Source organism: Lynx canadensis, chromosome A2 (assembly GCF_007474595.2).
Source record: "Lynx canadensis isolate LIC74 chromosome A2, mLynCan4.pri.v2, whole genome shotgun sequence".
NCBI lineage: Eukaryota > Metazoa > Chordata > Mammalia > Carnivora > Felidae > Lynx > Lynx canadensis.
The window spans coordinates 116,227,943-116,240,050 of NC_044304.2; the positions used below are offsets into that span (position 1 = coordinate 116,227,943).

The window sequence follows — 12,108 nt, forward strand, 5'->3', positions numbered from 1 at the left end:
GGTAGTTCACTTTCATTTCTGAATTAAATTTATCAGATGATGACAAGGTGCAAAGTGGTCAGTTAAGATAATGAAATTAGGGGAACCCTCAACTATTTTTTTAAGCCATGTTTTCAAGGTAGGAAAAAATATATTTAAATTGCTGTTATTGGGATTTGTTTTTCATTGACACTTTGAATAATTAGCAATAGTCACAATGAGAGATGAAGAGACTGAGTTACAGAATATTAGCCTGAGCAGAATATTTAGCGTTTACATGTTTTTAGTAGGTGAGTCATTTAATTTTGTTGAATAACCATATGAGCTGGATCATTGTCATTTATTTTTTACAGATAAGGAAATAAAGGTGCTGTTAGGTTTATTTTGATGCCACGTTGGGGGAAAAATGAGATTAGAATTCAGAATTTGGTTCTCTCTAAAACCACTCCTTTTGCTGCACAAGTTCTATGCATTTGTATTGATATGTCTTTATGAAGCAATTCATTATTATTGTAAAGATAATGAAATGAGGATCTCCTGATGGAAATGTAATTGATAGACCCTGTTTAAAAAACAGTTTCACAATATCTGACAATTGAAAAATCACATATCTTCTGAACTAGCAATTCTCTTAGTATTTACTCACTTATGGTACATACATTTATGTATATATGTGTATGTGTATGGATATAGATCTGTAGATGCTGATTATAAATGATAATTGCAGAAAGTGGAAGCAACCTGTATATCTTTCAGTAGAGGACAGACTAAATAGATGTTGATGCATCTATATAGTGAAGTACTAGATATATTGGAAAGGGTGAGCTCCAATATGGAAAGATCACAAAGATATTAATAAAACAGTCACATTTGTATAAATAAAGGATATATTTAAATACAGGCATAAATTTTGTCTAGAAGGCTAGAAAGCTCTTTGGAAGAGATTATTGTGTTAAATATTTCAACATAACTAAACTTTTACCACATACGTATGTACACATACATGAACGTATTTTATGTATATATGTGTGTGAATGTATGTAATGTTTCTTTAAACTTATTTTGCATCAAAACTTTGACATTCTTACTGTTATCTTTTGGCATTCAATATTACCAGTAATAAATGGCATGGAAGTCTGATTATTGTTCCTTTTATACAACTCTTCTTTTGAGAAATACCCACTTACCCCCCATTTTTAATCCTCGGCATTGTGAGATGTCACTTAGATGTGGCCAGATCTGGATCTTTTTCATACAATCTGCTCTGTTCTTGGAAAGCCTTTCATTCTGAAGGTTTGCATGTCATTTAAACTCAGGGACGTTTTTTCCTATTGTTTGACAGCTATTTCCTCATCCTTGTCTTTGATCTTGTCTTATGAAACTCCTGATAGGCACTATTGGACTTGCTTATGTGTTTTTTCTCATGTTTTCATCTTCTGCATTTAGGACTTTATCTTCACTTGATTTTCCAGATTAGCACTTTTGACCTTAACAGTCTTATCATTTAGTCTACTGTTTGAGTTTTCTAAATTTGACAATATTTTTAATTGCCAGGAACTTTTTCTTATTCTCTAGATGCCCCATTTTCTCCTTCTTAGTTGCCTGTTCCTTTATGAATGCAGTAGTCTCTCATGTATCTCTGAGAATGCTAATAAAAATTAAAATTTTAAATTGTATTCTCAGCACCATCTGTTTCTCCTTAGTTGAGTTTGTTCAGCTTTGTCCACTGTCACTGATGTTTTCTTTAGATGTCTGGTGATCTTAGCAGTTGGTTTATATTGATAAATGAAGGACTAGGTTGATTAATCCAGAATATGTATCTACTGAGGATAACCTCTATAGTGTACAGGCTGTCCCCTGAGCCTGCCCCGCTCTCTCTGGAATGAGAGGGCTTGAGCAGGGGCTGAGTGGCGAGCCTCCGGCAGGCTTCTTCTTAAGATTTGAAGGCAAAGAGCAGGTGAGCAAGCTGGGAACCCTCGGATAGCTAAATTGAGAGGGAAGAATTTACCCTGGAGACAAAACATATTAGTGCAAGCCTTTCTGTTGGAAGAACAGAAGGGGAGAAGATGGTACCACCTATAGATGTGTTAGAAAATGCAGTAAGGGGAACTTTCGGTTGTCATAATAACTGTAGAACACTATAAGCATTTGGCAGAGAACATTCCTGTGCCAAAAGTATTTTTTGTTCCTGAAATGCTAATAGTTTCCTGTTTCCTGAAACACTGTGTATTTGTGTATTCCCTCCTGTATCGTAGCCTTGCCTCCACCCCTTCTTCTTTAGTGTCCATTATGAAGAACCAGATTTACCTTGGCCTCTGTGCTTCTTTGTTCAGGTCCCAAGATTTGTGTTAGGAACCCTTCCCATGCAGAACACCTACCCACTGTCTCTGTGAAGAAATGTGTGGGTACTTAGGTTAAAATCTATGCTCTTGTGTATGGGATTCCTTATTTGCCCTGTATGGTTGCCCCTCCACTGTGCCTGTGCTTTTGTTGACTTCATGCTTAGATTTTCTCTAGGAATACTTTAGGAAATACAGCTTCATATAGATAAATAGATAGGTAGATAATAGATTTTTAAAAATTAATGTTTATTTTTGAGAGAGAGAAAGAGAGTGAGCATGAGTGGGGGAGGGCAGAGAGAGACAGAGGGAGACAGAATCAGAAGCAGGCTCCAGGCTCTGAGCTATCTGCATAGAGCCCGATGTGGGTCTCGAACTCATGAACTGTGAGATTGTGACCTGAGCCGAAGTCAGATGCTTAACTGACTGAGCCACCCAGTCACCCAATTTTTTGTTTGTTTGTTTGTTTAGAGAGAGAGCACAAGTTGGGGAGAGGGGCAGGGGGAGGGAGAGAGAGAAAATCTTAAGCAGGCTCCATGCTCAGCATGGAACCTAATGTGGGGCTTGATCCCATGACCCTGGGATCATGACCTGAGCCAAAATCAAGAGTCGGAACTGTGATTCCTTCAAAGTGTTCTTATCACTATTGTGCTTTGTACACATGTTTACACATTTTGGTCTACTAGTTTTCAGTTTTTGGAGCAAAAATAGTATGTTTGTAGTCGCTTCAACATGTAACATCATACCTAGCCTATAAGCCTTTAGCTAATTTTGATTAAATTAGCTGAGCACGTTCAGTTTTTTTTCTTTGATTTGGTATAACTGTAACTAAATTAGAATTTCAAGATATTAGTTTGAAAGCTAAAATATTGACAGCATATTATCATTTTATGGAAAACAATTGTTACTGACTTAACATTAATGATTTGCATGAACTCTGCTGTGATGGTTAAATTAGTTGTGTGGAAATACTGTGTCACAATTTAGTTGTAAAGAAACCTGACTTGGTCCAAACCTCAGTAGAAATTTGTCTTAGAAATATGTTTTTAGAAAGAATTTTGATGCTCTGTTGCAACTACATGAGAAGTAGTCCAAATGACTTTTTAGATACCTCCTTTAAAATTTTGATTAAACCTTTCTAAAAGCACATAGGAGGAGATTTTGTTTTTCATTTCAGGAATTCTATAAATTATCCAGGGTGGTTCTGCTGAAATAATTGTTGTTTTATCTATAAAATATAACAACAGAAATAAATTTTAACATGTTATGAAAACTTATGTGTCATATTTTTTTAACTTTTATTTATTTTGAGAGAGAGAGAGCGCACAAGTGTGAGTGGGGGAGGGCCAGAGAGAGGAGAGAGAGAGAGAATCCCAAGCAGGCCCCACACTGTCAATACAGAGTCTGATGTGGAGCTCAAACTCATGACCCATAAGATCATGATCTGAGCCAAAGTTGGATGCTTAGCCAACTGAGCCACCCAAACACCCCTTACCTGTCAATTTTTCAATGGGAAATCTAGTTTGTTGAGTTGAATGGGAGTGAATATACCACCAAGTGTGGTTACAAAAGGATTTTTTATCTTAAGACTCTAATCCTAATTTATTAAGGATAGCTCATTTAATTATAGTTCTAAAACTAGTTAGAAATGCTTACATAAAACAATTCTAAAGAGTTTTTGAAACAGAATATAGGTGGGTAAACTTATTTTTTATATTTACCTTACATACTGAATTATATTCTAGGAAGTTAGAAATATAGAGAAGGATTACTGAAAAAGCCATTTTAGTAGACTAAGCATTGAAAGATACCATTTCTATCTTTATGGCTTATTATACAATTTGTGGAAAGTTAGTAGTTTTAAGGTTACTGCTTTGTAAACTACACCACATTTTGCCAATTCCAAGCAGTAGGCAGATATTTTGTTTATACATAACAACACATAATTTAAAACTATTCTTGATTTTTTTTTTCTTTTGGTGTTTATTTTGAGAGCGAGAGAGAGAGCATGAGCTGGGGAGGGGCAGAGAGAGAGAGAGAGGGAGAAGAATCCCAAGCAGGCTCTGTGTTGTCAGTGGTGAGCCCAGTGCGGGCCTGATTCCACAACCCCGGGATCATGGCCTGAGCTGAAATCAAGAGTCAAATGCTTAACCAACTGAACCATACAGGCACCCCCTATTCTTGATTTTAGTAGGAGAAAAATGGTACATTTTTGTGACTGAAACTGTATTATGAAGAACGTAGGATGTACCAGACTGTGGGCTGGGAATATGGGTTTGAACAAAACAGATACAATTTCTATGCTAAATTAGAGTTTAGAAAAGAAATTGTACATTAAACAAATATCAAAGTACTTAATTATAGGTTTATCAGAGTTATAATGTATAGAATACTGTGAAAATATATGTTAGGAGAATTTATCCTAAATGGGGCAGCCAGGGACATAGAAATCCTGCTCCTAAAGGGTGAGTATGAATTAAGTACACAAAAGTGGTTGTGAATATGGGGTGGTAAGTGGAAGGAGGACTTTGCATCAGGACAGGGATAGGATTGATATAGCTAAAGCTATAAAGGATGGTGCAGATTGAATCTAGCAATGTATTACAGTCCATAAAATCTAGGTTTCAGTTAATTACACACAAACACACACATATACACAAGAGAGGCTCTTGTAGTCTGGACAAGAAATGATGATGGCTAGGACTCATGAGGGGGTGATGGAAAGAAGTTGTTATATTCCACAAGGATTTAGGAGGTAGAGTCTACCTTTGCTCTAAGTTAGTTTCTTTTTGTATTATTCCAATATTTTTTTGCTATTTTTTGTCCTTTTTTTCTCTTTATTTTTGTAGGGCTTTACCTTTATTAATACTTTGCTACTATTTTAATAGAAGTTCTGAAGGGAAAGAATATAAACTCAAGTAGTTAGTTATTCTACCATATTTAACTGAACCCTACCCACACTGATTTGAAATGTCACCTTTAGCATATTAAATCCTGGTTAGCTCATCTCTTTCCTTTTTTTTTCTTTTCTTTCATTTTTAATTTTTTAAAAGATTTTATATCCTTTTTTTTACTTTATTTTTTAAAATTTAATTTATTTTTTAAATTTACATCCAGGTTAATTACCATATAGTGCAACAGTGATTTCAGGAGTAGATTCCTTAATGCCCCTTACCCATTTAGCCCATCCTCCCTCCCACAACCCCTCCAATAACCCTCTGTTCTCCATATTTAAGAGTCTTTTATGTTTTTATATTATTTTATAATGTTTTTATATTATTTTTGCTTCCCTTCCCTTATGTTCATCTGTTTTGTATCTTAAAGTCCTCATATGAGTGAAGTCGTATGATACTTGTCTTTCTCTAATTTCGCTTAGCATAATACCCTCTAGTTCCATCCACGTAGTTGCAAATGGCAAGATTTCATTCTTTTTGATTGCTGAGTCATACTCTGTTGTACATACACACACACACACACACACACACACACACACCACCTCTTCTTTATCTGTTCACCCATCAATGGACATTTGGGCTCTTTCCATCCTTTGGCTATTGTTGATAATGCTGCTATAAACATTGGGGTACATGTGTCCCTTCAGAACAGCACACCTGTATCCCTTGGATAAATACCTAGTAGTGCAATTGCTGGGTCGTAGGGTAATTCAGTTTTTAATTTTATGAGGAACCTCCATACTGTTTTCCAGAGTGGCTGCAACCAGTTTACATTCCCAGGCTCATTTCTTTCAAGATTTGTCTGTTGCCATTGCTGTGTCAATACTGCACTATTTTAATTTATACTGTTTTTATACTTGATAATGCAGGTTACTCCTTTATATTTATGCTTTTGTTTTCTAAAATTATTGGCTACTTTTACCCATTTTCTCTTTCAAATAAATTTTGGAATAATTTTATTAAAAAAAATCCTGTTGGGATTTCTATTAGGATTTATTGATTTTTTTAAGGAAAAATTTGGAGAGAATTGACATTTTTATAGTACTAAATCTTCCTATCCCAGGACATGGTCTCTTCATTTATTTATTTTAAACATTCTTCATTGTATTTTATAGTTTTTCTCATACCTATCTGGATGAATATTTTTATTTTAGCATTTTTTTACTATTTTTGCAAAATAGATTTTGTTGCTATTGTGAATGGGATCTCTTTTTTCCCTGCAATGATGTTTTCTAGTTGGTTATTACTATTAGGAAAGGTGGTTTTTTTTTTTTTTTTTCTTTATTGCTCTTATGTCTAGTCACTTAGCAAAACTCCTTTAACTTAAAACTCCTGACTTAAATAATTTTTTAGCTGGTTCCTTGAGACTTTTCCAAGTAGTTAACATCTGTAGTTTTTTAAAATGTCATGTCTTAATACCTTGGTTAAAACTTACAATATAGCTTTGAAAAGTACTGGCCTGAGTGGGCATTCTGGTCTTATCTTTGACTTTAATGGTAAAGCCTTTGCCATTTCTCCATTAAGTATGATAGTTCATATAGATTCTGGTATAAAATGACTTTCTTCTGTTCTTATTATGGTAGCAGTTTTCCATCAGGATTAGGTTTTTAATTTTATTTGATGTGCTGTATTCAAAACATTGAGATGATAGGGTTTTCTTATACTGTGACAAATTACATTATATTTTCTTAATGTTAAGTCATCTTTATATTACTAGGATAAAAGTCTACTTGGCTATTGTTACTTTTTAAGACCTTGTTAGATTAAATTTGCTAGTACGTTGTTTAAGGTATTTGCATATATGCTCGTTAGTTTAATATATCATTTTTTTTTTGAGTTTTGAAATCTGCATTGAAGTTGGAATGCTTTCAGTCCTTTCTATACTTTCTTTTAAAAATGTGAAGTAGCTCTTTCTTGAAGGTTTGATAGAATTTATTCTTATATCTCTCCTGGCCTGTGTCTTTTTAAGAAGGTAGATCTTTGAAAACCTTTTCAGTTTCTTCTATTATAATCTATTTCTATTTTTATCTTTTTCTCCTACACTTCTGTCGTTGACATTTTCCAGGAAAAATCTCTACTTGACTAGATTTTAAAATAAAGTTGTTTATTACATTCTCTTTTTAATCTTCTTTTTGCCTGCAGTTACTTTCTCATTGCATCCCTAGTGTTACTTATGTCTTTTCTTAATCAGACTAGCCAAGCATTTATCTATTTTTATAGGTCTTTTGAAAGAGCCAGCTTATTGATCAAATTATGTTTTGTTTTTTATCGATTGCTGCTTTCCCTTTTATTAATTCCTTCTGTCTATTAATGAATTTCCCATCATCTTGTAAATTTTGGTCTTTGTGATCCACAGCAGTTTTTTTTTTTTTTTTTTTTTTTCTTCCCATAAAGAAAAATTTTAGTGGGAGAATTTTTCAGTTTGATCTTCCTACACATTATAATTTCATCTTTTTTTCTTTCTTTTACTCTTTCTCCTCCCCACTCCCCACCCCAGTAATTCTGTTTCTTTGGCAGTTAATGTTTCTGTTTGTTGAATTTGGTGAGTCATATTCATGCTGCTAGCTTTCATAAGTGTTTGATGATTCTTGATTTGTTCATTTTTGTAATGGGATGATCTGGATTAAATATACTTTTCTCTTAAATAAGAATTCCATTTATATGTGTCTTTGAATATATATGTCATATATATGTCATAAATAAGAATTCCATTTATATATGTCATTGAATATATATATTCACATGTTTATATGTGAATATATACAATGACATATATAAATGGAATATATTTTCAATATATTGACATATATATGTCGTATATAAATGGAATATAAATGGAATATAATGACATATATAAATGGAATACATATTCAATATATTTTTCTCTTAAATAAGAATTCCATTTATATTTTTCATTGAATGTAGCTTCTGAATAAAGGGTCCACCCTATAGTGATTATGGAGGAGGAGTGGAACTTGTAGGAAACTTTTGAGTTTTGGGGTTTTCTTTTATCCCTGGAATCTCTGAGTAAAGGAGGACACTTTACTTCCCTGGCTCCCACTCAACTTTGCTAGGTCCCCACTATAGAGAGCTTCCTCTTTTATGTGTTAAGGTTTTACATACATTAGATTTGATAGGTTTAATTTATGTTTTAATATTTTATAGGGTTAATTTTCATTACTTTTTGTTACAATTTTCTCACAGTTCCTCATTTTTTTCATATGCTTTGAGGATAATTTTGTTAAAAAGAACAATGGCATTTTTTGAATAGGTCATGTTATTAGATAACTAATTTATAAAGTCAGACCAACGAATTGATTTAGAGGAAACCATTCCCTCACACCATCCCATAGCATCCCAATACATGAGGGAGAAAGGGATTATGCCAGGTCAGAACATTATTCATTTTATTCATGATAGTATGAAATGAAAGTGTCAGAGCAAATCCTTGCATGTCAGGGAAGTTGTGTTAGTGTTTCCACATCCTGGTTTAACTGGAACACCAGGGTAGGTTGTTCCATATACACCTACTGCCTCACCAGTTTCTTCACCAGTTTCTGTCTGCCTACCCTACTAATCTACTCCAAGATGCCCAAAACCCAGATGGTTCTCATTCAGTCACGTAAAAAGGGGAATCCATGGAAGAGACCAAGTCCCTTCATCTCAACTCTCACCTTTGGGATTAGATAGCCTGGAACAAGGCAGACAAACTATGATCAAAACCAGGAAGGGGGGAAAAAAAAAAGGAACAAGAAAAAAAGTGAGGACTTTTAAGGAAGCCTTGACAGGAATGTTAAAAATAACATCTGAATTCAACTCCAGAGAAAAGTGTTACCAAGGGAAAACAAAGTGTTAGTGGATGTTAGTGGCAGTCTGAACCTGCCCAGCAAGCACACTGCAGTCTGTTTGGCTCAGTCTTCAATGAGAGTCCTTCAGATCTATCAGAGTACTCCCCAGTGTGTTACATTGTCCTCAAAGTTCTGTAATTCAAGGAAGTGCTTGGCATGTTGACTCTTCTAACTGGAGAGGAGGTTTTGTACATGATGGCTGTTGGGGAGACTTTAGTTAGGTCTCTAGCTGCTGACTGTTGGTGTTGCAGACAGCTCCCAATTTGTGCCTTGACCATGGTGGCCAGCTTGGTCAGGGTCTCCTTTTAGAGCAAGTACTCTCTCAGTACTTGCTACAGACCCATATCCCATAGTGGGCCATCTAGCCATCAGCAGGAACAGGGTACCACTGAGGGCTTCAAGTACTCCATGAAAGGAGTACTACTGATTCAAAGTTCTAGCAGGTGGGGGGGGGGGGAAGTTCTCACGCATAATGGAAGGGGGATACCAGCCTCAGCTTGAAACGGGATCTCATAGGCATGGATGGCATCCAGAGCTTTCATCCTGGTTAGATAGTTGTAACAATTCTGATTTCCTTGGGTTTCCATTGTACCAGCCTTGCATCATCATTCCCAAGGAGCTAGGGTTCATACTGCATATCATGAAGCCTGAATAGTGGAATATCGGGTAGGAGCATGGGTCCCAAAGGGACTTGAGGTCCTTTTCAAGATTTCCTTGTAAAGCACATGATTTGCTTTTTGCTAAAACTAACAACGTATACCAGGTTCCTGTAGACATTCACTAGCACAACATTGCCCCAGGACAACCAGTTACTGCCGAACACTGTGGCCTCCCCAACCTGTGGAGAACTGCGTTGGTTTTTCCCACTTCCCTGCCTCATCAGCCCAGGTTTCCTGGAACTCCCTGGCCATTTCCTTATGGGGGGGCGGGGAGGGGAGGTGGGGAACAAGCCAGACCTGGCCTGAAAACATGTGGGAGGGTCTGTTGCATTTTGATTAGAACTCCATTAAATGTACAAATTAGTTTGGGAATGTTTGACAACTTTATAACATTCAGCTTATCAGTTTCTGCAATAAAAGGGAAGGGGACAGCAGAGATTTTGACATGGATTGCATTAAGTCTGTAGATCAGTTTGCCAATTTAGCAACATTAAGACTTCCAATCCATGGAAATAAGGTATCTTTCTATTTATTTTAGTCTTCTTTAATTCTTTCAATGATGTTTTATAGTTACAGTGTATAAATCTTGCATTTCCTTTGTTGCATTTATTTGTAATTATTGTTTTAGTGCTCTTGTAAAAAGAATGTTTTCATAATGTCATTTTCAGATTATTCATTGTTAATATTTAGAAATACAATTGATTTTTGTATTTTCGGGTTGTATCCTGCAACCTTGCTGAACTCAATAATTTTTTGTGTGTATAGTTTAGGATTTTCTATATACCAGGTATTATCATCTGCAACAATAGATAGTTTTACTTATTTCTTTCCAGTGTGGATGCCTTTTATTTCTTGCCTAAGTGCCCTGGCTGGAATCTCCACTATAATGTTGAATAGAAGTGGCAAGAGTAGACACACTTGCCTTGTTCCTGATCTTATGGGAAGGCATCCAGTCTTTCACCATTAAGTATCATGTTAGTTATAGATTCTTCATAGACACCTTTCATGAAGTTTGGAAATTTCCCTTCTGTTCCTGGTTTGTTGAATATTTTTATCATGAAAAGGGTTTGGATTTTGTCAAATGGTTTTTCTGTGCCTCTTGAGATACCATGTTTTTTTGTTTTTGTTTTTTTTTTTTTGTTCTGTTAATACAGTGTATTACACTGATTGACTTTTATTTGTTGATGAACCACTCTTGTATTCCTGGGATAAGTTGTACTTGGTCATGGTGTACAGTCCTTTTCATATGTGGCTGGATTTAGTTTGCCAGTATTATATTAAAGATTTGTGCATCTATAAAGGATATTGACTGTAATTTTCTTGTGATACTTTTTTGTGGATTTAGTATCAAGATCTTATAGAATAATTGGGAAGTATTCCCTCTATTTTTTTTTTTTTGAAGAGTTTGTGAAGTATTGTTTTAAATTCCTCTTTAAAGTCTGATAGAATTTACCAGTGAAACCATCTAATTCTGGGCTTATGGAAAGTTTGTATTAGTAATTCCTCTCTTTACTTTTTTATAGATCTATTAAAATTTTGTATTTCTTCTTGAGTAAGTTTTAAATTAAAAAAATATATAAAGCAACTGCAAAGTGGTAAGTATGTATAAGGTAGTCTGATAAAGCCCAAATGGCATACAAAAAACTGTCCTCATGGGAATTCAACTTGAAACTTACAGCATTTAACAACTCATTTTATTAAAACATAACTTTTCAAAAGAGTGTTAATTGTTAATGTCTTTTATTTAAATACATATATAAAATATATCTTATTTATAATTATATTTCATAATGGCTTGTAATTTAAGTTTTTTTGGTTTTGTTTTGTTTTTTGCTTTTATCTTAGCAGCAATGCAGCAAGTGTTGGATAACCTTACAGAGCTGCCCTCATCTACAGGAGCAGAAGAAATAGACCTTATTTTCCTCAAGGGGATTATGGAGAATCCTATTGTAAAATCACTTGCTAAGGTATAGTGGTTTATTCATAAGATTACTCAATTAGTTTTAAAATTGTCTTTTCAGAAGTCTTTTTAGATATTACTAATTTAGGACTTGGTTGATATACCTTTTGCTTAGCAAATAGTAACACTTATCACATAATGAAATCATGCACACAAAAATTAGACCACTTTTGCCTCGCCTGTGCAGACTTTTAATACAAGATAAAATGACTCTTAGTTTTAACCTAACACATTTAAAGTCTTAGGGAAATGGTAACAGAACCTGTGAAAAAGATCCTGGTACTATCTCCATTTCAACAATAGCAAGATACTGATTTTCTTCTTTTACATTAGAACATGTACCTGTTTTTCATTCTGTTTCTTGACTTC

General features: G+C 34.6%; 1 protein-coding gene across 1 annotated transcript in view; it reads left to right on the forward strand.

Moving 5' to 3' along the window:
- Positions 1-12,108, forward strand: part of MPP6 (membrane palmitoylated protein 6) — a 112,501-nt gene that overhangs the window by 34,548 nt on the left and 65,845 nt on the right. Inside the window, exon 2 of the mRNA XM_030308108.1 lies at positions 11,628-11,746. Within this exon, the coding sequence (XP_030163968.1) occupies positions 11,630-11,746 (117 nt within the window). The 5' untranslated portion in view covers positions 11,628-11,629. The remainder of the gene's footprint in view (positions 1-11,627; positions 11,747-12,108) is intronic.